The sequence below is a fragment of the Kwoniella mangroviensis genome (assembly GCF_000507465.2).
Source record: "Kwoniella mangroviensis CBS 8507 chromosome 1 map unlocalized Ctg01, whole genome shotgun sequence".
NCBI lineage: Eukaryota > Fungi > Basidiomycota > Tremellomycetes > Tremellales > Cryptococcaceae > Kwoniella > Kwoniella mangrovensis.
The window spans coordinates 7,686,064-7,710,974 of NW_027062533.1; the positions used below are offsets into that span (position 1 = coordinate 7,686,064).

Below are 24,911 nucleotides of genomic sequence, written 5' to 3' on the forward strand. Positions count from 1 at the left end.
GGATGATATATATATATATGTTATTAATGACAAAAGTGGTGGAAGAGGCCAAGGTACAAGTTACACGTATAGTCCAGATCTCAACTGATTATCGATGCCGAGAGTGTATACGGGTATATACTACTTTCAACGAGATTTGCCAAATCTGATTTATCCTTGCGACCCGTGATGAGGGGTTTGAGCTCTACTTCCGGCCCTCGATCCCATCCTACTATGTGCAGGCGTCTGGTGGGCGGGTGTACTGATTTCCGCACTCTGAATTAGCTCTATTCACAACATACGGCATGTATACGATTGAACTCACATTATCCCACTACCATGTTGACTATGTAATAATCCTCCTCCCAACGTAATTTGATTCCTTCCGAAACCAGGTAAGAGCATACTTCCATCCCATCCGTCAAATCCGTCCGAACTCATGAATGTAGGCAAGTATTCCGCCCATCCGTTAGATGCTGTAGGAGTCGATACGTAGTTTTGCGAACTCTGCATTCCGTTGATGGAAGTCGAATTTGACGAGAGTGGGTTGGCGAGGAAGGCAGCTGTCGGGGAAGGAGCGACGGAAGGTCCCGCTTGAGAAGGAAGAATCCTATAATTCTCAACGTCAGCTGTATGATCCTTCGGAATTTATCTCATATACAGCGCCAATCAGGGATGAATGTCACTGTGAAGATCCCAAACTCACATCATATCACCTCCCTGGGGTATATAAGCAAACTGCGTCTCTCCCGAATGTCCGGGTAATAGATCTCCCGGCTGCCAATTAGCATCTTGGTCCAGTAACTGAGGATCGTATACACCAGTATTATGATTCTGATTAGCAGCCGCGGCAGTCACAGCCGCTACGGCAGCAGCGACCGCAGTAGAATGATCGGTTCCCACTGTTCCTGCGACGGGGGCGATAGCGATGGGATGTCCAGTGGCCATCGTTCCGTGAATCTGTTGACTTAACAACGTTCCGGGTGATGTAGGTGCAGTGGCCGATGATCCATGCCGCAGTTCCCTGGTCTTACGCACGATCTCTCGGATGAAGGCGGCGTATATGGCTGGTTGATGCGAAGGATCGACGGCGCAATCTTCCAGTATATCCGCCATTTCGCTGTGATACAGAGAAGCTGTATCAGCAACAGCTAATCCTGGGCGGGAAGCAGTTGATGAATGAAAGCCACTCACGAAACAAGCTTAAATATAGGTTCCTCAGAGTCGTGGTATGGTCGAAGCTCAGGTTTGAGCAGTTTTAGTAATGAGAGAAGCTATAGATGGCTGGTTAGTATGATTGACAGTGGAACTACCCTTTGTACTCACAGCATAGCTGCACATGACGAAGTTGGTATCCGGTAGATAAGGTAAATAACCTTTTGGCAGGAATTCTTCTTTGAGGACGGTGCAAACCCGCTGAATGGGTGATAAGTCAACTCGTCTAGCCATCACTGTGGCTCATCAGCTTACCGTGGCTGCTTCGTAGACATTTGTCAAGAAGAATGAAATGTCCATTTTCGCTCGCTAAAGCAACGATATCAGCTATCACGCCGCATGAGCAGGATCGACAAAAAGCTGAACTCACCTCTAACGCGTTTTCCAGGCCGAAGGAGTATAAGACCAAGCTTGAGTAAGCGAAATAGAATTGTGCCCTCGAATCGTACTCCATCTTCCCATCCGAGATCCCGGCCATTCCTACGTATCTGAAATCAGGACCAATGATGATCAGCTGAATTATCATTATCTCAAACATCAACAGTAATACATACTGTTCAGGTTTGTTCCACTATGGATATTCACGATTAGCTCACTTCAGTTGGAAGTACAAAGTTTGAGTCTACTTACCTCCGTCAACCATCTTCGAAGCTCCTCATGAGCAGATCGAACGATCAGCATGTCTAAGGTACAGGTGCATTAGTTCTGGATGATCAAATTGATGATGACTCGAGAATGGCGATCGTCCAGCCACATGATATCCCTTGAACCCAATTTAAAAATACTCACAATCACAATCATGCCTCAATCCACTAACAGTAGTCGTACTACTATATATCGAGTCGATCGCTCTACTCATTATCTGCTGGAGTACGACATAAGCAGATAAAGGTCGATCGGAGGGTAAGGAGAATCGTTGTTGATGCCATGAAGCTTCGCATGCATTTCGGATGATGTAGTCTTCCCTCAAAGTGTAAGGTTTACCCATCTGAGCGGAGAGGGATCGGTCCAGGACGAAGCAATGTAACCAGCATCGTTCACGATTGATTATCTATCGATTACATTGAACATTAGCACCACGTCGTGACAGCGATGGCAAATGCCGATTATAGGAGGAATTCGGCTCACCTCAAGATCCCTAGCTTTCCCTTCTTCAGTATCTAGTCCCGATACGATACTCTTTCGATGCAAGTTCAGGTCTGTCGCCATTCTACAAGCCCAGACTAGTGGTCAGTCCCAATGCCGTCTCACGTCAAGTGATAAGGATCTCCAGGCTTACCTGATAGCCATACCAAGCATCAACCACGTCCTGTCCTGTTCGAATGTCTTCTCGGGACCCAATGTCCATAAGGAAAGCAAGAGATACGCTTGAACAACCTCGACCGACTTGTATCTGAAAGGATCAAAGAATCTTCAAATCAGTATGAGCCATTCTGAATATCAATGCTGATGCCCTCACCCTCTGGACGGCACTTCAAATGCGAGTCTCTTTGCATAAGCTGATAGTTGAGCATGTAGCTCCGGTCGCTTATGGTAATACCTAGCAGCCAAGGCGCATATCCTGTGGTACACGTATAAGCTATTTTTGCATATCTACATTAACGGATTTGGCAAATAGACTTACACTGTACACAGGAATTGACTTCTCTGCAAGACCAAATCTGGGGTATGGAACTCTCTGTACACCAAAGGTACATGGAATGCCACTAGGGAGATCACACGCCTGTCAGCGTTGTGTATCGATACACATCGATGCCGAACTGAAAGCTCACTATGGTCGAAGAAGATATCAAACAATTCTCCAATCTCCTCCCTCGATACTATAGTCATAAGTTCTGGTAATCGATTATCGCTGAGTCCGGATGCAGGGTTGAGTGTCCCTCCTGATTGGAACGACGATCCCTCATATCAGTCATAAAACCTTATTATGAAGTAGGATATGAGGTACAAACTTACCTAGTTTGAAGTAGTTATGAGACGCTACACCTTGACCGTTCTCACTATAATGGTTATGTTCATCCTCATCTGCTACCGTCACACTGTTCCCACCTCTTATATCACTCGTCGCCATCCTGTAACTTCCAGGTGAAAGACCCATTGGACTTCCGCTCCTGGGTGGAGGGTTGGATCTACCATCAAAATTCAACGCTGAGTTCCTATGTAGAGATTTACCACCGACATTATTGTTGTTACCGTTGTTGGTGGCGTTGTGATTAGGGGAAGGGTTGGATACAGAATTTTTATTCTTCTTGCTATCGGTATTTTGTAGACTTGCTTCAGCCAGTAAACCCAATGGTGATAAGACGTTATCAGGTAAAGAGTGTAATCTGGGAGATAAAGGTGGTTGTGAATGGTGTGGACCATGGGCACTATCTTCTCCTCGCATTTCACCTGGATATCTATCACCACCACCAGCAGAGTTGTATGATTGTCGGTTCATAGCGACCGCCAGAGTTGGTACAGCAGAAGGTGAAGTGTGGGAAGTGATCAAATTGATAACGTCCGTATCGGCAGTCGTGGAATGTAGAGCTGTCGAGAATGAGTTGAGAGCGGGTTGATCTAGGTTACTTAATGCCTGACAAACAATAAATATCATGAGCTAAAGTCGCATGTCACATTTCCCCGCTGTGGAGGAAGATAACTCACCGCTCCAATCCCTTTCAAAGCAGCTTCGAACTTGGCCATCTTCGCTGCCATAGCTTCATTCTTACGTGTACTTCGTTTACCACGGTTCGACTCTTCGAAAATACATTCGTGACCACCTGATTTACACCGCTGAGTAGCACAAGAGGATATCAGCATGGAACCAATGTCCAATGTGTGTACTTGAGTATCCCTCACCTTGCATGGAGCACCTGGACCAGCGGACTCATCAGGTATACACCTCATCTTGATCTTTCGACAGGCGATACAAGCTCTACATGACAAGCATGATCAGGCCTATATTCGTGCTCTAGTATGGAAATGACTCACCTGGATCCTCTTGTCAATTTGACTTTCGGTTTATCACCTTTACCTTTCCCCCCTTTGCCCTTCCCCACCGGAGTTCCCTTTGCACTACCGTCATTCCCATCTTCATCGTCATCATCATCTTCGTCATCCTCATTATCACTTTCTCCACCGCCGATGTCTTTCGGTGAATGGTCTGTTCGAGGTTTCTTATCTTGATGAGCGTGAGATTGCAGGCTGTTGTTGCTGTTGTCGAGGTAAGAGGAAGTCTGATCGTAAGTAGTCGAATTGTGTAGAGGAGAAGGTTGGAATGGGTTTGGCATTGATGAGTAAGCTTGAGCATAGGGATGAGAAGATACTTGAACCCATCCACCTGATTCGTCCGTCTGTGGTATCCCATTCGATTGACCGTAAGAAGCTGAAGATCCTCCGCCTTCCCAATTTCGCTTCATCCTGATTGATTAGATAATGGACGACCCGGTTATTGATGATTGACGGTATGGATTGGATTTGATCTGATGCGACCGGTAATGCAAGATATCCAGAAAGGTGATGAGACAAAATCGATCGATAACAGTGAGGGATGGAAAATCTTTTTTCCTGTTGGTAACCGTAACCGAAGTCTGGAAGGCTGGCTGAGGCGTGTGACCCTTTGGCGTTACTTTGAAAGTTTGTCTATCTCAGCCAAGTGGTGTTTACGTATGAGGTTGCTGATGACTATCCCTTGCGGCTATGGATGTGTAGGCTCCAGTGAGTGGTCGTGATGTTTTTCGAGTAGCGGTATAGGGGTGAGATGGTTGGGTGAGTCGGGAGTGGGTGATAATGGGATGAATGGCTCGGACGTTGCATTTGCCGGGTCTTGCATGGGAGGGTCCGGTTATTCAAGAGATGAACATCAGATCACCAAGATCATTAGGTCGGCGTTATTGACACGGAGCTCTGCATGTGGCACTGCTCGAGTATCACTCGCTATTTCCGCCGGTCCTCGCTTCGGTCTTTGTTCAGGCACGAGCTAAGAGCATAAGGTGTTGGATGGCATCATAGGATTAGCCGTACGAGTCCTCATATGAAAGAGCGCTTACAAAGTTATCTGATACCCATATCTCACTCACTTCGTTGGTCTGCCCTACACCTTCTTCAGCCTCTACAGCAACAAGTCACTCTCAAGATGAGCTTCGGCTCCTGTAGTCGGTATGCTCTGCCTCGATCACCACTAGCCTGGGGCACAGCTGGTCCATCAAAGTATATGACGACGTCATGCTTTTCTTTCCAAGTAAGAAGATCGATTCACCACCCAGCAACGAGCAGGAGTCCAAAATCGCGCATAGGATCATCGCTACCTTGTACAAGCTGTCAATCTGCCAACTCATTCCAGCTAGCATCGTTCTCGACGTCCACTCGAAGATCAGTACCACCTCCCTCTTCAACGACCACACCTACATCGACCTCCACCAAATCCCCCACGGCAATCAACACCGATGCGACCCCAAAGGATCTCTCGCATTCCGTCCAGGATAAGACAGACTGGCGGATCATCGTGAAACTAGCTGAAAACATATGGCCGAAGAACAATGCGAAAGTAAAGATACGGGTGATAGGAGCTTTGGGTCTGTTGGTAGCAGGTAAAATATTGAATGTCCAGGTACCATTCTTCTTCAAGACGATTGTGGATAGCTTGAATGTACCTCTAACGGAGAGTAGTACGGTGTGGGTCTTGGCAGGTGCTTCAATTGCTGGATGTGGGTTTGCTATTTCTTTGTTTCACTACATGACCTTCATGAAATGGACAGCTACATGAGAATTCATATCTCTCATTGAGGTCAAGCGGCAGCTGACTTTGAGTGGTCATAGATGGCGCTGCAAGGATATTAACCACTGCTTTTGGTGAATTGCGAAATGCCGTTTTCGCTTCGGTCTCGCAAAGTGCTATAAGGAAAGTAGCGAGGGAGACTTTCAAGCATCTCTTGAATATGGATATGAGGTTTCATTTGGAAAGGCAAACGGGTGGTCTGACTAGAGCTATAGATAGAGGTACCAAGTGAGTTTGGTCAATTCATTACCACAAATACTTGGTCACGCATTTTACTTGAATTCTGTTGACAACTCATGCTGATACTTCACAGAGGTATATCCTTCATCCTCTCCTCGATCGTATTCCACGTTATCCCTACCGCTCTGGAAATATCGATGGTGTGCGGTATCCTGTCTTGGAAGTTCGGCTGGGACTTTGCAGCAGTCACAGCGATCACTATGGGTCTATACACTTGGTTCACAGTAAAGACGACAGCTTGGAGAACTCGATTTAGGAAAGAGGCAAATGCAGCTGATAACAAAGGTGCGACAGTCGCTGTTGATAGTTTGATCAACTATGAAGCTGTCAAAGTGAGTCAAAGCAGAATTATCAGGATGAACTCTTGGGGATCAACAGCTAATGATAATGATCCGATCATAGGCGTTCAACAACGAAAGATTCGAAGTTGGACAATACGATAAAACGTTAAAAACCTACGAATCCGCCTCGGTGAAAATCGCAACTTCCTTGGCCTTGTTGAATTCGGGACAGAATTTCATCTTCTCAAGTGCCTTGACTATGATGATGTTACTTGCTGCTCAAGGAGTGGTCAAGGGTAGGTGGATATTCATTCTTGTAATCAAACAAATGTGCCCCGTTCGTCTCGGCCTTTCAGCTAATGCTTTGATATGTAGGCACAATGACGGTCGGCGATCTAGTCATGGTCAACCAATTGGTCTTCCAGCTCTCTTTGCCCCTGAACTTCCTGGGAACGGTATACAGAGAATTAAGACAGAGTCTGATAGATATGGAAGTCATGTTCAATCTGCAGAGTCTGGATTCAGGTATCAAGGTGGGCTGACCATCATATATAGCTCATTCAAGTGAAATATGCGCTCACCGGCCTACTTTTTTGTTCTTTCTCTGATAGGACAAACCCAATACCAAACCCCTTGCTCTTAAAGGCGGTGAAATCCGATTTGAAAATGTTAACTTCGGTTATCATCCCGAACGACCCATCTTCAAAGATCTATCATTCACCATCCCCTCAGGACATAAGGTGGCCATTGTCGGTCCCAGTGGATGTGGAAAATCGACAGTGTTCAGGTTACTTTTCAGATTTTACGATTCTCAAAGTGGTAGAATCCTGATAGATGGACAGGATATCAAGGATGTTTCATTGGACTCTTTAAGAAAATCAATCGGAGTAGTCCCTCAAGATACACCTCTATTCCATAATGATATCTTACATAACATCCGATATGGTAATCTAGAAGCGACGGACGAACAAGTATACGAAGCTGCTAGGAAAGCTCATGTGGAAGAGACGATCCAACGTCTACCTGATAAGTATGCCACGAAGGTCGGTGAGAGAGGGTTGATGATTTCGGGAGGAGAAAAACAGAGATTGGCAGTCGCGAGATTGTTATTGAAAGATCCACCGATATTATTCTTCGATGAGGCTACTAGTGCACTTGATGTGTATACGGAGACCGAGTTGATGAAGAATATAAATAATACGTTGTTGGGTGGAGGAAAGACTAGTGTGTTCATTGCTCATAGGTGAGTCATCGGACGTTCCTTTCAGACCCATATCTTTATGACGCGAAACGGATGGGAAGCGGACTGACATTTTGTCATTGGCTTGTTGTCATGAATCAGACTCCGAACGATATCAGACGCAGACCTCATCATAGTCTTACAAGATGGTAAAGTTGCCGAACAGGGTTCTCACGAGCAATTGATGACTATCGACGGAGGTGTGTATCAAAGATTATGGTTAGCCCAATTGACGGAGAGTATACAGAGTAAAGACGAAGAGGGAGAAAAGGAAGAATCGGAAGTTGTTGTTGATAGTAAAAAGAAACAATAGACATAGACCAGCGCGAGAATTCTCATGAGCCTTCGGATGTCGTCATATGCAATTCATCTCCGAAGCATTTCATCATTCGGAAAGACACCAGATATCGTATTCGGATGGGTAATCGAGTCTATTGTTATATGCCATAGATCCTTTCCTTTCAAATGCAGTAGTGAGCAATGTTCCTGTTCCATCTCAGCTAATATGAAATACTTGTCGGACGTAATAACTTCCATGTCAAATTGCGAGACTCCGCTCTGGAAGACTTCACCTTAGCTGCGGAGAGACTACGAGTGGCGAAGGATATGAACATGATATATAAGAGTCATAAAGCCAAAGCGATGTGAGCCCACATCTTTAAGATAGTCCATCACACTTATAACGCTGAGAGCTAATACCATGACCGATACGTGAGTTCACGAAAGTCTCCTTCCATTCCATGTCCATTCACCGATCTCGAACTTAACTTGAACACTGAAAGTGCCAATTCTCTACAGCAGGACCAATTCTACTACCGATGAGCAGTCGACTTTCGACTGGTCCCAAAGAGAACTACTCCGACGAACCGCCTTGGATCAAGGAGTAGGCTCTGAAAAAGCCGAGTGAGTACCGGACAGGATGATACTTATTCTTCGCTTGGATAACAGTGTCTGACGTACGTGATTAGCGAGCTCGTCACTCAGTTGACGACTGAAAATCCGACGTCCAGCAAAGGACGAGATTGGACGTAATTGCTGGAGTCCATGAGATCGAGAGCGTCAACAGAAGCGGGTAGAGATTCACTCATTGGAAGGGCTCTACAAGGAAAAGGGAAAAACCCTCAAAGATAGACCATTCCATCTGTCTGACAGAATTTTGACCTTCCCTAATGACCGTTGTCAAATCGTATCGTATGGATTATACCGATGAGAGCCCATGCGCATGAATGGACAATTTACGGCCTGACGATCAATATGAGTGCGGTCGTCGAATGTTTGAGTTCATCAAGGTCCTTAGGGGCACATTATGATCCCAAGCGGACTGCACTTGTCGCTTGTAGGAGATCAAAGTTGGGTGTATCTTCACAGGAGTGAGCTCGCCGTTGCCCGAATCCGCACAAGATTCCCTGCTTCAGAAGGCACATGTTAGGTAGATTCCACTTCAGAAGCGACGATCAATCAGTTCAAAATCAAGGGAGATCGATACATAAGCAGATCTCATATAGTACTCGTTACATACATGCGTTCACTACTGCTGTACAATATGACCAGGTTTCTCGTAAGATCTTCTCAATAATGAATAGCAGGAAGATTCTTTTTTTTTTTTTTTTTTCAAATCATCAGCTAGTAATCGTCAACTTCCCCTTCACTACTCTCATCTCCTCCTGTAGATTGCAACACATCTACGTTAAACCAATCAGCTCGATCATCACTACTTGGCGATGTATAGACAGCAAACTCACCAGTAACACTTTCACCCGGCCCGTACCCACCCATGTTGAATCCTTGATTCTGTCCAGGTAAAGTCTTCTTGCCCGTCATACCGCCACCATGTCCAGAACTACTTATAGATATGATGGATTTCTCAGGTGAAGAAGCAGGTGACTGGGAGATGTCTATCGGGCGGTTTGTGGGTGGTCTTCCAAGTTTGGAAGGTGGTAAAGCTTGTCTGAATGATGGTGTTGGTGTGGCTGTAAGATATAGACAGCACATCAGTCCAAGCCGACAGGAGTTTTCTCGGATATATGTGTGTGTGTATCCTGTATTCACTCACCACTACCTGAATTTGGTGTTGATCCTGTCCCGCCAATCTTTGATTTCTTAGGTATACTGGCTCCTTTGATAGGTGATTTATTACGTTTAGCATTGGCTGATGAGGAGGGAGTAAGAGAAGGTGAAGCGCCATTGAGGATTTCTATGAGAAGCAGAAGCAATCAGTTCCCTTTGATCGATTCGACAATTCTCCTTCTATCTCATCATTGCCGTTTTTGTATTTTGATGTATCACACTCACTCTTCTTCTTCTTCCCACCCACACTGTCACCTCCTTCACTCCCCCTCTCCCAATCCCCATTATCCGACCCCGTATCGCCCTTGTTCACATATGGTGAAGGCGATGATCTGTCATTATTGCCCAATCGAGCTTTCACCGCTGCTGATCTAGCTGCACCTCGGCGTGTCGATCCGTTGAGACCTAAACAGGAGGATAGATGCGGGGCATAACGATTTGATGCGACCTTGAACGGAAGAGATTGGATTAGCATAGTTCATGTGTAAGATGCTATATGAGAAGTAATAGGTGAAAGAAGGGAATTAGGGTATGGAGAATATGTACAAAAAGAGATAATCCAGTCTCGGCATTTACGCTTCTCATTCGCAATTTGATATGTGTCTCTAAACATAAGTCCGCTCACCGATCTCCCACAGACCAAACATTCAAAGAACGTATTCCCATTCCCATCCATCCTCCCACTCCCACTTCCTATTCCTGTCGACCCACCTGTACCCTTCTCCGGACCGACGGTATATCCCCCTGTACGGGATATGGGTTGTCCATCTGGGCCTATACCAGGTTGTGGGGAGGGATATCGGGATGGTGGAGCTGATGAGTTGGGTACGAGAGATGACGATGAGGATGATGAGGGGATGGCTGGAGGAGGAAGGGGTATGTGCGCACGACATCTGTTATAAAGGAATTGTCAACTAATTGATACATTCAAATTTCAATCTGAACGCTACAACGGGGATAAAGAAGACCAGAGAGAGGTGTATGATAATACTTGATGAATCGATGGGGATCTTACTCACTTTGTTCCACATGTTCCGCACACCACCATGCCCCTCTTAATCTCCCTATGAGCTGCCATAGCAGTAGACAGTATAAGATCGTTTATCATTTCGTCCAGTACAGCGTTGGACTGTAGATTGTAATCACCAATGCATCAGGATCAGCAGACATCATTTTCTACATGTATGTAAGAGCCCTTGGACTGCTTTAGGCAGATGGATACTTGCATGACCTCTCGACGGATGAAAATGGACATACCGCTATCATAATTTCCGTATTCCTGTCCATTCTGACTATTCAAGGATGGCTTGAGTATCTCAGTATCAGACAAGCGTAAAAGGCGGCTGTGAGGTGATCCTACCTCTGGCAATGTGTCCGGTTGATCGCTGAATTGAGTCTGTTGAGTCTGAAGAGAGGTCGCTGCGTTTTTATGCTCCCTGTCACCTCTGATATCAAAGTGGACGTTGAAAGTGGATGGTCGAATAACGATGAAATCACTCGAGACCGAGACCGAATTAACACGAGTGATCAACCCTGAAAATCTCATTTCACGTGGCATCTCATTCCTCTATATTCACCTGGTTCTCGTCTCCTTTTCTGTTGGAGGTGATTCATACATGTGCAGCGCAGCCATAGGCCTATGTATGATCGCAGGTACGTATAATATGAAGCTGCATGTATGGCTATTCCAGATTTACTACTAGTACAAGATATATATATTGATATAATCCATTATCCCTTTATCGCTTCTCCTAGGATTGATATCTCAAACATACAAAGCCAAAGTGTATGGGTTGACTGCCAGCCAATCCCCCTCAGTCATCCATTTGAGGTCCTTTATTAAGTGCCTTATCAGTTATGGATCTTATATGCTCTTTGAAAAATTCGCTGCAACTCACGATGCAGAAGTCAAGTGGCATATCAACCAAATGTCCTCTAACTTTACTCAACATCTCTTTTACTTCTCTCAATTTCAAGCTTCTGTCAGCCACATGTCCGCTCTATTAGTGCAAGCAATCAGCTTAGATCCTTTTCAATCGGTCGAGGCAAGTTAGCTGGCTTACAGATATACCTGCATTAGGTGCCAAGTATTTCTTATAATCTTCCCAATTCCTAATCGAATCGTTAGGTACCTGGTCACAACAGTGAAAGAAAAAGATCAAATCAGCTTGGATATCTTGTGATCATGTTCATCACCAGATACGAGAAACCAGGTATCCTGAGGATACTCACCGGCCTAAAGATCTTCTCAAATATCTCTCTATTTCCTCTGCCAGTGCCCACCCAGAGCTGTTCAAACTCATCGCTCAGAAAATCCTCAACAGCTTTATCTTCTGGTGAGCCAAAATCGTATTCATGAGGTACAGGCGCAGGATGCATAGCGGGATTGGGATGTTCCGCAGAGTCGAATGGTGGTTGAGGAGGAAGGAGACCGAGGTGTTCTGAGAACGTCATGGCACCACATCAATAACAACCAAAAGCAAGCTTGGGCATCAACGATCACATACCTCTCATGAGATTTCTTCGGAGTGTCGTAGCGTAATTACTAGCCATGTACTTCTTGCCGTCCATCATTGATTCCACCATATCAGAATCCTCTGCGATTCATAAACAATCAAGTAAGATACGTATCCGCTCTGCATTTGACCTCAGCTTACCAATGACAACAGCTATTTCAGAATCATGATCACCGACTTGACTTCTGTCGTTCAAGTTGGCAGATCCACAGATGACTCTTCGATCATCTACAATCATCAGTTTACTGTGAATGTAAAGAATCTACAGTATTTGTTGAAGTTAGCTTCTGAAAGTACAATGTCGAGAATCTCCTAGCTTACCTCAGAAACGAAACATGCCAATTCCTCTTCTTCGGTTCCATCCCATTGCTCGTCAACCAACGAAGTCGTATCTTGAAGGGCATGTTGGCCGACTAATCAATTGCAAATTCATAAGCTACAAGCCAGTCGGGGATCAAAGACGATTTGCAAAGCCTTACCATTATCAGACCTACGCAAAAGATCCTATCAGCTTGAAAACGTCTCAACAAATACCACATGACCAACTCACACATGCTTATCGTCGTTACTTCTACCATTCTGGAATCTCTCAATAATCTGCTTAGCCTCATCGATAGTCTTAGGCAGCTTAATGGCTTTTTGAACAGTATCTTTCTTGTTAATTTGATCCACTCCATCGGTTTGATCATGTGGCTGTTCGATATTAACGGTCTCGTCTTGACCTCCAGCAACATCATCTGATCCCACATAGACTTTCGCCAGAGCTACTTGAGCTTCATGGAATGTCACTCCAGACTGCAATCTTTTCATCAGCAGGAGAATCTCAAGTCAAAAAACAGATGGTTCGAGCTGACCCTCTCTTCCATACGCTTTATAGCGGCTTTAGGGTTGTTGATTCGATCGTAACTTCGCAAATTCCAGAACTGCCTGGATATCAGCTGACACGGAAAATTCGATGCAAGAAGCGGCTTACAGTGATATATTGCATTCTACGCGTGGTGTCAGCTGGAAATTTGTGAATCTGAAATAGCGAATGAGCTCATAGCTGACTCACGGATCGAAACCTGCTTCCCTGATCATCTCAAAGATAGATGCACCACCTCGATTAATTGTTCGATACTGTTCAGTTGTCAGCTTGGCAACGATCCTTGGAAAGTCAACCTGATGGATGCTAACTGACCTGAGCTTCCATGATAGCTTTCAAACCAGATTGAGATTGGATGTCTCCGGGCTAATCCTCGAGTAAGTGATCATTCTCACAACGGCGTATGACCCAACTTACGAATGCACTGGCAGTTTGAGATGTTAGCATTATCCCAGCAATGCAGGAAGGAGCAGTCATACTCACGGCACAGCAGGGATAAGAATGATGATTTTGAACTTTCTACCTTCTTGAGCAGCCGAGATGACCCGTTGAGCCAACGCCAGAGCTGTAAAAGTGTTAGTAAGCTTGACTCCCTGCCTCCATGTCTATGCTATCTTACCTATCAGGTTCTTGACAGGCTGCCCCTCCTTACAAGCCGAGATGCTGTATCATACATGGGTCAGCTTGTCGTAAGACGTTATACGACACGGAGCTCACACTAAACAGGCAGCATGTCAGCTACTATATATACCAAGAGGACTGCTAGCTGTACTCACAGAATTGGTTCTCGATGTAGATACAATGATTTGCTTCTCTGATCAAAGCAATATATGCCTCTGGAATTGAGTCAACCTATAAGTCAGCTATTTCCAAATACAGGTGTCTTTCCAGCTGACTCACGTTGAATACTGTTCTCCAGCAAGATACCATGACTCCAGTCAGCAGCTGAACGGAGTACCTACAAGTGAATTGATTAGCTGATCCTATTGGGTCTGCGTACAGCTCAAATAACTCACTTGTACACGACATGTACCATAAGGAACAGGTTCAGCCGCTCGGGGAGCTTCTGAAGGTGGGAAATGATATGGATGGAAAAATTGTCTTCCTCGCTACAAACAGCCATACTAGGTCAGCGGAAGTCATTTTAGTGCAAATTCAACTGACCTCTTTCCAATCTGATAAATGGGGATGATGCTCTCTGAATTCATTATCTTTGATCTTCTTTTCCTCATCGTGACGTGATTTGACATCGTCCCATGCTGGTTGCCGTGAAAGTCAGCTCAATAGGATTGGGGACGGAACATGAGGCTGGAAGCTGACTCACGGAATGGCAATGAGAGCCATTCCATTCGATGATCATGCTTGTACCTGAAATGACATTCATAAGTCAGCTCTCTATGTGCATAGCCCGTCCTGGCACAATAACTCACTTGATAGTCTTGACAAAGTTCCATCGTTCAGTGAAATGCTGCACCAGATCAACCACGGACGGTCCAATCAAGGTCAAGGAGACGTCGTGCCAGGCTGCGTTCATATTCGTCAGCTGACTCGTAGTTCACAGCATACGACCTGAAGCTGGATGACTCACGCATCCTAGGTGCATCTTGAATAGCCAAAGCATTACTCGTATACTTATCTACAGTCTAAAACAAGAGGTTCACCCTAGATCAGCTGTCGGATTTCGTCGCAAGGTCCAGCTGACGTACTTGAAAATCCATAATTCTTGAATTGTTATAATCTTGACCCGGGAAAAGAGATTTGTAAAATTCGGTAGGGTGTACATCAGCTAGAGGATGATTTCTCGTATCCCATCTACCGAAACATGCGTCGAGACCACCCATCGCTGCTATCGTGTTATCTACAACACATAATTTCTCGTGGTGCGAGAAATAGTATACCAGTTCACCTACATGAGTTGTTAACACATATCCAAGAAGCGTCTGCAGGAGAGACGCCTACCTCCACTATGATCGGGATGTCGCATTACAGATATATTCTCGTGAAGATCTTCAAGAGCGTGCTGGATAGAAGACGGAGAATCAGCAAGATTATTTGAGATTTACAATAGTACATGTATCATCACCTTGGTATGTTTAGACGATAAACTCATCGACAAATCGACCTATAGTAATCGATATTGTAAGCTTTCATAATCGTGGAGTATTGGAAAGCTTACCTCTTTGTACACCATGACATATACTCTCACGCCCTCTTCCGCCTTTTTCTTGATTAATCGATCCAATCTCCATTCAGGAAATAAGGCCGCAGGACGTCGAAGCTAGCGTTTAAGTGTCAGCTTAGATGACGACAGTAGAGCTCTCAGTTTAGCTGACTTGTAGCTCCGGTGATAACCACCAATCAAGAATCATAATACACTGTAAACACCCCAGGTCAGCTTACTTTCGAAGTCATCTCAATCTCCCAGCTGACTCACCTCTTTAGCGCTATCGATAATCTCCGACACCGCCCAGAAGTAGTCTATCATTATCATCAGCTCTCTTATCCCGTTTCGCAGGCCAATAAATCACATCTCCGGACCTCTGATCGTACATATCCGTCCTCCGAGATCGCTCTGACGATCTGGAGGATGATCTAGAGAATTTTTGAAGAGGAAAATGTCACCCACCGTGGCCATCTATTGCGTACTTCGCAATGTTACCACTTCTGATGTCTGAGAAGCTCCTGAACCTTCAAGCGGAGCGGAGAAGATCAGCTTTATAAGCTCCTTGACGTTGCTCACAGTCGGGAGTAGTGAGCATGGGAAGTTTCCCCAATGCATCCGGAGATGAAGAGATGTGCGAAGGTGAGAAGGGACGGAGGGGATGAAACGGGGGAGGCGAGTTTCAAGGGGAGTCTCCGCTGTTTCGCTTCCTGCTCTCGTCCACTACCTCCGTGTTGTCTCCTTGAGCTGTTCTCTTCCTTCTCCATTCCGACCCTCTCCTCACGCACCGCTCCTCCTACCGACGAGCTACACGAGAGAGCAACATACCGATGTTGATCCCTTATCGCCTCAATCTTAGCATCCACCTCCTGCTCCCAAGCTTCATCGTGTCTATGATTCGGGTTGAGTGTAGTTGAGATGGCTATACCTAGTCGTGATAAATCGGATTGGAGCTGATCGACTTTCGAACGGAGCTTCGAGAACGGATGAGCGGTGGGGTTTGGTTTCTTGGATGAATGATGATGGTCAGCTGCAGGCATCGACATCTTGCTGTGTTGTGGTTGTCGACCTGTTCGGTGCTCTGTCTGTCTGTCTGATCTGTGATAGATGAAAAGAATGAAGCGAACAAAGAGGAGAGGTGTTGATATAATGTGAACCACCTAAGTTACCGGGTATAACATATCGAGTGAGACCACGGTGGATGCTTGCGTCATAGCTCGATCCTCTCAGACATTACGTAAAGACTTAACCATTCGACGCGTGCAAACAAAAACATTAAATTGGCTGGTATCAGCTTGCTCGACGCGTTAATAGTCAAGTCGATTTTCATCCTCTGTATCTCTGTATCTCTTCAGACTATAAGATTCACTACTCGATCACTCTGATAATTTGGCAGCATTTCGACTAGAGTTCATCGCGAGGGAAAGCCCCACCGTCTTCTGGGATCATCACAACATCTAGCGTAGTTTGTTCGCAGCTAGAGGCATCCGATGCCACTCCTTCTCCCTCCTTCAGACGATCTTCGTCCGTCCGATCTCACCTATACTCATGCCTACAACTCGATAGTCTCAAGAGTGAGACGCAGAGGCGGATCAGGAAGCGGTGGAGTGGTAATACTGGCCGGAACGGACGTGGTGAGCTGGTCTGCATCCGGCTGATAGTCAGACCATAGCTGACTGGCTTCAATTACCACAGGATGGATTACTCGGAGCTCGTATACTATGTTCGCTATTCAAGAATGACGATGTCCCCTATCGATTAGTGCCAGTAGGAGGATATTCTGAATTGGAAACAAGAAGAGACGAAGCATTAGCTTCTGAAGAGGTAAAATCCCCTCCACTATTCTGGACAAGACCATCATAGTAGCTAATTTGATTTTTTTGTTTCACCAGCTACACACCTTGATACTTCTTTCTCTCGGATCCCTCTTAACCCTCTCTTCATATTTCAAACTACCTTCTTCCTGCCATTTACACATTATCGACTCACACCGTCCGTGGAACTTACAGAACCTTTTCGGGATAGATATAGATATCTCGGAAGACCCAGAATCGAGTGAGGGTAAGATCTGGGTATGGGGTGACGGAGATGAGTTCAGCGAAGTCATGGATAACGTAAAGAAAAGCTGGGAAGCTCTAGAGGTGAGTTGAATTACCATACGGTGAATCGTAATGCATCAGCTAACATGTATTCGTAGTATGAACCCTCTGATTCTGGATCTTCGGACGATGGGAGTGATGAAGACGAATCGGACGAAACTGATGAGGAAGAAGAAGAAGACGAGGAAGAGGTGGAGGTGGAGGTGGAGGAAGATGACGAGGGGCAAGGAAATGGCCATGGATCACCTTCGAAAAGAGTTAGGAAGAGGCGTAATGCAGGATCGACCGAGCCAAAGACCAAAAGACAGAAAGAGGATGATGGTAGGGTGAGCACATCCTTTCCTCGCCATCATCCGTCAATCAGAACACTTCTGACAACTACCTTTAGCCCCGTCGTCTACCTCGTGCAGTACGAGAAGCACATCACGAACGGATACAGCGGTACTATGCCTCTGGTACATCCTATGGTCAATCCGTAGCACTTACGATATACCTTCTGGCGACGGTGTTAGAAAGAGCGGATAATGATATTCTTTGGTATGCGATCTTAGCAGTGACACATCAATATATAACATCAAAGATTGATAGAGATTCATATGAATCTTTTCAATCGATATTTCAAGATGAAGTTGTTCGACTGAATCATGATCCCTCTACGACCTCGAACGGAACGAAGATACCTAATCCGGATGATAGGAGTATAGTGAAATCTGAAGAATTGAGATTCATGCTTTATAGACATTGGAATCTGTATGAGTCAATGTTACATTCTGGTTACGTTGCTGGACGATTGGGTATCTGGAAAGAGAAGGGAAGGAAGAAATTACAAGGTTTATTAGCTAAGATGGGGTGAGTGGGGTTTCTCAGTTTTTACCTGTTTAGCTATGTATGGCGTCTACACCATTGTGAAAATAGCAGCTGATACGTCCTGAATGTAATAGGTTCTCCCTTCAACAATGCCAACAATCGTGGTCACATATGGATATGGATCTCAAGAGAAAACTACCCGAACAATTAGAATCGATCGCACCCGAATATGGGCTAATCGAACTTTCTTATCCGAGCTTTACACGGTCATTCGGATTCCAACTCACCTCGTTATCCTCTGCGGATGCTGTGGAAGTCATATCGTCCCTGTTGGATATAGCCGTAGGTGTGAGGTTGGAAGTGGATAGAGAAGGTGGGAGAGGAGGTGGAGAATGGTTTGGAGGTACGACCAGATGGAATGTCAATACGAGAGAGTCTGAATCATCAAGAGCAGATGGGAAAGAAAATCAGGATCCTAACGATTCATCAGCTAACGAAGAAGATGGCGGTGGACAAGGAGATGGTGAAGGATTGGCGGAAGAGAAGAAAAAGAGGAGAGATAATTGGGGAACGACGAATTTCTGGATAGCTTATGATGCTTGTGATGAGTGAGTGGGGTTGTGTTTGTCAAGTTCCATCCTTTCTAATCCGTTTTTGTACTCAGTATCGCTCTCATCCGCCGTTCTCTCCCTTTATCAATGACCCTTCATCGATCTATCATCCGAGCAGGATCTGCCTTGTTAGACAAGACCATTATCCGATCCCTACGGACTTTCAGACTAGCAATATTAAAAGAGGGACCTGATCTCAGATTATTCTCTCACCCTTCGACATTATCGAGATTGGCCATTTGGTTGGTAGATGCCACGAGGGATAGATGGGCAGAGAGACAATCGAAGATGAACAACAATGGGAAAGTGAAATCTCTCCCGTTCGTCGTAGCTTGTCTGAACGAGGAAAAAGGTTCTTACATGGTTGTGGGTGTGACCGGTGCACCGGAGTTTGGCGATGTTAGGAAGAAGTGAGTGATCACTTCCCAAATTGAACTTTACCTGTGTGTAGTGTGTGAGAAGTGGGCGCTGATGTTGGCCATGTGATTATGTGATGATAGTAAATTCGGTTTGGCATTCCAGCATGCAGCTGAAGAGAGTGGATCAGGAACCAAACATGATATGTTCGATACAAGTGTGGTGGAAGTTGCTCAAGAGGATTTACAAGGTTTCATAGAGAGTTTACATCTAAGATCGGGATAAGGTTTGGTCCGGCTTGCATTTCCATTTGATATATTGTACTAGGTGCATGAGTGAAAGCAGATATTGCATGAATTTTTATCCATCTATGTATTTCTATAATCACGTATCATTTGAACATTCAGTACAAATCCAAGCACACAAAATCCGAAGAATATAAGCAAAATCTGTGGCAACCGAGGAAACCTATAATCTAAAAGTAAGATGTTTCATCTATACAACCTAATCTTGAGATGTCGAAAAAAATGGGAGAATAATATCGAATGATAACATTCCATCTTATATTTTTCTGCGTCTTTATACTTATTCCTAAGATCCATCAACCCAATTCAAACAACTCAATTCCCTTCTACCTTCCCGTCCGATCCTTCCATATCTCCTAGTGATGACCGGCGCGACCTCATCCAACCCACTCAAAATCTCATCTAATACCTTCCGCTTTTCCCTCTGGTATTCATTATACCTCTCTTCCTGATCCATCTCCTCAAATCCGATCGGAGGGGGTAACACATCTACGACATCCCATTTGAGAGGTAAACGGGAATTGTAAGTTTCATACAATGCTTGAGAGGTTCTTAATCCCATTAAAATACTTTGGACTCTTGTAGAAACCAGTTTGTTTCGGGATTCGATCGATTCCAATGTCGCTGGATTAGGTTCATTGGGATTCGGAGGAGCGTTGAGGACAGTTTCGTTTACCGTTACTAACTCTTCTTCTTCTTCGTCTCCATTCAATGTCTCGGCTGAGAAGCTAGAAGGAGTACTAGCAGTAGTATGTACCATCTTAACCCCCACTCCAGGCGAGGGTAACACACCCATCCACTTGTCACCTTTCAACTCAACCATCTCCAACCCTTCAGAGCAAGTCCACGATTGTAAGGAGATACTCATCCCACTCATCGTATCTGCCCATTTCTCTTCGTCCTCTTCTTCTTCCTCTCCAGCATTCGAGATGGGATTGAAATTCAAGTTGGAATAATCCACAACCACCTTCCTAGGTCGTATGAGGGTAGGAAGATGTTGAGACCAGAAAGAAACCAATATCCTAGGTGCACCAGATCTACTCAACTTCTCTCTGAGATTTTCAAGGGATTTCGGCGTGAAAGTGAGAAGGGGAGTTTGAAGTGGTTGAGGAAGTTTTGACGCAATCTTGAAACTGGTTCGAGAAGGATAGACATCCAATGTCAAAGATTCACAAAGTGACAGACACTGTATCTTTCTGCTCCAGTTCGAACTATCTTCTAATGAATTGGATCTAGATCTGGATTTACCTTTGAGTAAAACGGTATTGACTATCTTTCTTTTCTTCTTGTCATTCTCTTCTCGTTTGGTCAGAGGAATAGTTAAAAATGACTGTAACTGTTCATCCGAAGTGATATGAACGTGTTTGTAAATGAGTGGAATGATAAGTGAATAATAGTCTTTGGATAGTCTAGCGAGCGTTGAGAGCGTACTGAATGATGAGGTTGAGAGAAGTTTTTGAAGGAGGATGTGAAGAAGGTCATTTGGGAGAGGAAGGGTAGAGCGGGTAAATCTAGGCAAGAGGATAAAAGGTATGACCGATCAGTAAATTATGCTCGAGTAGGGAACAGATGTATGTGTCTGTGGGGTGGATCCAAAGACCAAGAAAACTCACTTGTATTCCTTTTGGATCGACATGTCTGCTGTACGAGTTTGTTTCGCTGCAGTCTTTCTTAGATTTTGATTTTTGGTGATTATATAGTCCAGAGATTAAGCTATCGAGTAATGATTCCGATGATCGACGATAGGCGGAACATATATCAGTCTGACAGTGTAAATGTCGAAGGGATAATCTATATCTGCTCTTCGATTCGTGTGGTTTTCTCTTCTATCGTAAGATGCTATTACCACCGGTCATGAAAGAAAGACGTAGGTTGATATGGAAGACGTAGTTGAAAAAGATTGGTTCGGTACGGTACGACGCAAAAAAAAGGTCGTGTATTTCCGTTTCTTCCTTTATATTTTTATTTTTGGATCATCCACGAGTGGGCCAAAAGGTAAAATAAATCGAACAGAGATGATGTAGGATTTGTTATGGGCATTCCAGTGTTCATGGATCTTATAGGATGCTGCACTTGGTAACGCCAAGAATGCATTCATTCCCCAATCTCTTTTCCGCTCACCATTCACTTATCGGTCTATTCGCCCCGATGAGCGATACGATATGATAACAGCCGAATTACTCGTACAATTTGTATTTCAGACATTTGTGTTTACCCTGAGACTGGGTGATAACGAGATAAAATGAGGAGCAATGGCGTGAGAACGGAGAACGGGCAACGGTAGATCACTCTTGACTTCAACTTGTTCAATTCCGAGCGTGACACCGGTCCGTGGATGGAGAAGAGATAAATCCGAAGGAAATGCAAAATGCAAGAATCATGCCGAGATCTCAAATCGATTTACCTCAATCCCATATAGCATCAAGCTATATATAGAGATATCCACCTTGCTCAGATCGCATTCAATGCACAGCTTGGAAGTCAAGTCCATGCATCCCGATCGTACTGACATCAATCACGTATATGAAAACCAAAACCATACCTAATAAGCAGACAAAGCCAATGCGATTAACTCCTTTTCTTTTTTTGCATTACGATAGTATCATTTTTCATATCGACTAAGCCTCTTGTAAAGCTTCAGCTTCCTTGAGCTCTTCTAAAGCTGAATCAACCTTTTTCACTTCTGGGTCATTGCCATCTTCGTTTGTGGGGAGCTACATAAGATAAAGACCAAAGTCAATCGATCATGCAAGCATACATGTATGTCGGATCAAAATGAATTGTATCACTCACCTGTTCACCCTCATCCTCTACAATCTCAGTTCCAGTAGCTTCACCAGCGACAGCGACAGCTGCATACAGATGAATCAGCTCAGTAAATTCGGAATGAACATGATTGCATGGGAGCTGATCGCATGATTAATGATCACTCACTGTGTAAAGGTTCTTTCGAACCGCCTTTTTCGACCGGAACTTCATCGCCTGAAGTAGTAGCTTTCTCTTCCTCGTCGTCATCGTTGAGAACACCGGCATTCTTCTTTTGTAATTTAGCTACTAATTTCTCTACTCTCTCGATTTCAGCCTGTGCGTAGAAAAAAACGGTTACAGGTCAGCTTGAATCGGTACAACAGATAAATCAAGCAACGCGTTTGAATTGCAGTTATGTAGTCAACAGTCATCATCACTCACCTTGGTCTTAGCGGCAGAATTAGCTTCGAACCACGCCTTCTTAGTTTCCAAATCATCTATAGTCCTCTGTACATCATCTTTACCAGATGGAGGGGGGATACCCAAACTCAACAGAGCACTGAGTAAACTCATTGGGAGATTCACTGCACCAGCACCGGAAGTAGGAGTAGAAGTACCTTCGGAAGCAGGAGTGGCAGTACCGGATTTTTTACTGTTGTTACCACCTTTCTTGTTCTTCTTGGATTTTCCACCACCACCGAAAAATCCACCTAATTCCTCTTCATCACCTTTCTTCTTCAATGTCATTCCCTTGAAAGCATCTTCCGAATCTACTTTTCGGATTTCCAGCGCTTTGACTCCTTCCAATACTTTCTCTTCGCTGGTGTTAGATCCAGCATGAGTAGAAGGAACTTCCCCAGAACCGTATTTTCCTTTAAACCAACCGATCAATACTTGACAATCGTCAATCTCAGATGTGAACGCTGGTGCTTTGGCTTCCTCCCTCAATCGAGTAATCTCCTCGTTTCGCCTAGCAGCATCTTCCTTGGCTTTCTCAGCTTTAAATCGTTCTTGACGGGCTTGTCGATCAGCTTGGACTTTGGCGTAGTATCTATTTCAAGGGAGTAAGTTAAAACCAGAACGAAAAGCTGGACGCTATAACTCACTTGTCGTTCGCTTCTCGATGGGCTTGGGCGGATTGTCGTTTCTTCTCGTAGAGCTCATCCTGGGAAGTAAAGTAGAATCAGCACCAGCCCTGCTTATCACATTTCCACATGCCGCACAAAGACGAAGATGAGACTAAGACCTGGGACTTAACTTGTTCTCCGCCTCGAGGTCTGTTCATATCCGGAATCTCTCCAACTCAATTCCGCTCATAATCTGAATCATTGCAATCGCCCATCTGCTCGTTCGCCCGACACACCGAACAGCATCCTGACAAATGAAAGATAGTCCAACTCACCATATCCTTACTCAGCTTATTCCTCTCATCGAACAGCTTCCCTCTCTCCTCATAAGCCTTATCTCCCTCAGCCCTAAGAGAATCCATCTCCTTCTTGAGCGCATCGAATCGTTCATTCACCTTCTTGGCTTCAGAATCATCCAATTGTTTTTTCAATTCGTCGATCTTGGCTTTATCAGCTGCGATGGCATCGTCGACCGATCCGGTGGTTTCTAACACTTTTCGTGATCTTCTCAAAGAGGTTATTTCGGCGAGGGCTTTTTTCTCATCCACTAATTTGAGTGAACCAGATTCAATTTGTTTTTCAAGAGAGCTATAGCGGGTAGGTAAAATTAGCATCTACCAAGGTAGATCCTGTATGTGAAGTAGAAGAGTTGTCGATCACTCACGCAATCCTATCATCAATCTCCCCTGTAGTCCTATAACTAACTTTACCTTTCTGACCTTGAACCTCTTTGATCTTTTTAGCTAGAGATTCTTGGTATTTCTTCATCTCATCGAACAGTTTGTTCCTATCACCTTTAAACTTGGCTTGTTCGGATCTCAAGGAATCCATCTCGGCTTTGATCTCTGATCGACGATCGCCACCTTGAGGAGCTTGGGTGAGCGAGATTCGAGATCGAATAGCATCCTGAAAAAACCGAAACGCAGGTAAGTAAAGGGCCATTCATCATTCAGCTGATACCTCGTGATATTTTGGATAAGGGAACTTACAAGTTTCGTCTTGACCTCTGCGATTTGCTTGTTTAGCTCTTCCTGCTCTGCATTGTATTTACTTTGATCAGGTTTGGATAGATGTCCAGCAGTGGAAGTAGTGGATTTACCGCCGGCTGCTTTGGCTGGAGCTGCGGCAGGAGCGGAAGAACCGTTAGTCTTGGCTGCTGTAGGTTTGAGAGAAGAAGTGGGAGGAGGCATTTTGAGTTGAGGGGAAGGACAGAGAGAAGAGTGTATGAGGGGTGTACGATGGTAGAGGATTAGAGGACAAAGTCAGATGTGGATGAACAAAGCTTTGAGATGAGATGGTATTTGCTGGAAAGTGGTTGACAGAGTCGGAGTTGGATGTCACTCGAGTTACACGTGAAATCCAGTCAAAGTGGTTCCGTATTTTCAGGGCATATCATGCAACATACAACGTATAACGTGGCACTTTGGCACATCATCACAGCGTGCAATCAGATCATCGAGGTGACATCTCGTGGTGAGTATGAACATGTATGCATGCAGGGCTTTGGTAGTGACGGAGGACTGTTAGGATGTTA

General features: G+C 44.8%; 7 protein-coding genes across 7 annotated transcripts; 2 read left to right on the top strand and 5 right to left on the bottom strand.

The window, feature by feature from the left end:
- Positions 1–150: 150 nt before the first annotated feature.
- On the bottom strand, positions 151–4,595 carry I203_102894 (uncharacterized protein; the record flags this gene model as incomplete). Its single annotated transcript, XM_019147169.1, has 19 exons — positions 151–241; positions 305–589; positions 686–1,099; positions 1,174–1,253; positions 1,306–1,395; positions 1,450–1,503; positions 1,565–1,682; positions 1,749–1,765; positions 1,825–1,877; positions 1,984–2,245; positions 2,323–2,404; positions 2,474–2,587; positions 2,654–2,755; positions 2,819–2,900; positions 2,967–3,077; positions 3,151–3,769; positions 3,841–3,969; positions 4,036–4,111; positions 4,168–4,595. The coding sequence occupies 19 exons, from the start codon at positions 4,593–4,595 to the stop codon at positions 151–153; spliced, it is 3,207 nt and encodes a 1,068-aa protein (XP_019003719.1).
- A 716-nt stretch (positions 4,596–5,311) lies between these two features.
- On the top strand, positions 5,312–8,027 carry I203_102895 (iron-sulfur clusters transporter ATM1, mitochondrial; the record flags this gene model as incomplete). Its single annotated transcript, XM_019147170.1, has 7 exons — positions 5,312–5,882; positions 5,995–6,181; positions 6,267–6,525; positions 6,596–6,770; positions 6,850–7,007; positions 7,086–7,717; positions 7,817–8,027. 7 exons carry the CDS (start codon positions 5,312–5,314, stop codon positions 8,025–8,027), a joined length of 2,193 nt encoding a protein of 730 aa, XP_019003720.1.
- A 1,310-nt stretch (positions 8,028–9,337) lies between these two features.
- Positions 9,338–11,068, bottom strand: I203_102896 (uncharacterized protein; the record flags this gene model as incomplete). The annotated part of the gene is made up of 7 exons (XM_019147172.1): positions 9,338–9,396; positions 9,457–9,684; positions 9,768–9,908; positions 10,007–10,229; positions 10,407–10,674; positions 10,801–10,910; positions 11,039–11,068. 7 exons carry the CDS (start codon positions 11,066–11,068, stop codon positions 9,338–9,340), a joined length of 1,059 nt encoding a protein of 352 aa, XP_019003722.1.
- A 478-nt stretch (positions 11,069–11,546) lies between these two features.
- On the bottom strand, positions 11,547–16,369 carry I203_102897 (uncharacterized protein; the record flags this gene model as incomplete). Its single annotated transcript, XM_065517202.1, has 31 exons — positions 11,547–11,615; positions 11,680–11,781; positions 11,845–11,913; positions 12,014–12,222; positions 12,289–12,378; positions 12,439–12,559; positions 12,619–12,710; positions 12,777–12,787; positions 12,848–13,092; positions 13,152–13,220; positions 13,271–13,286; positions 13,352–13,416; positions 13,478–13,528; positions 13,580–13,586; positions 13,646–13,727; positions 13,782–13,825; positions 13,935–13,998; positions 14,063–14,120; positions 14,179–14,271; positions 14,327–14,421; positions 14,487–14,530; positions 14,593–14,686; positions 14,751–14,805; positions 14,869–15,068; positions 15,122–15,182; positions 15,246–15,284; positions 15,339–15,440; positions 15,496–15,537; positions 15,597–15,640; positions 15,789–15,850; positions 16,152–16,369. 31 exons carry the CDS (start codon positions 16,367–16,369, stop codon positions 11,547–11,549), a joined length of 2,613 nt encoding a protein of 870 aa, XP_065374020.1.
- Positions 16,370–16,813: 444 nt separating this feature from the next.
- I203_102898 (uncharacterized protein) lies at positions 16,814–19,482 on the top strand (the record flags this gene model as incomplete). The annotated part of the gene is made up of 8 exons (XM_019147174.1): positions 16,814–16,957; positions 17,019–17,147; positions 17,216–17,464; positions 17,521–17,748; positions 17,811–18,271; positions 18,364–18,837; positions 18,894–19,250; positions 19,341–19,482. 8 exons carry the CDS (start codon positions 16,814–16,816, stop codon positions 19,480–19,482), a joined length of 2,184 nt encoding a protein of 727 aa, XP_019003724.1.
- Positions 19,483–19,788: 306 nt separating this feature from the next.
- I203_102899 (uncharacterized protein) lies at positions 19,789–21,138 on the bottom strand (the record flags this gene model as incomplete). The annotated part of the gene is made up of 2 exons (XM_019147175.1): positions 19,789–21,013; positions 21,116–21,138. The coding sequence occupies 2 exons, from the start codon at positions 21,136–21,138 to the stop codon at positions 19,789–19,791; spliced, it is 1,248 nt and encodes a 415-aa protein (XP_019003725.1).
- A 982-nt stretch (positions 21,139–22,120) lies between these two features.
- Positions 22,121–24,567, bottom strand: I203_102900 (uncharacterized protein; the record flags this gene model as incomplete). Its single annotated transcript, XM_019147176.1, has 8 exons — positions 22,121–22,216; positions 22,296–22,354; positions 22,437–22,584; positions 22,692–23,301; positions 23,357–23,415; positions 23,653–23,965; positions 24,042–24,283; positions 24,367–24,567. 8 exons carry the CDS (start codon positions 24,565–24,567, stop codon positions 22,121–22,123), a joined length of 1,728 nt encoding a protein of 575 aa, XP_019003726.1.
- Positions 24,568–24,911: the final 344 nt, after the last annotated feature.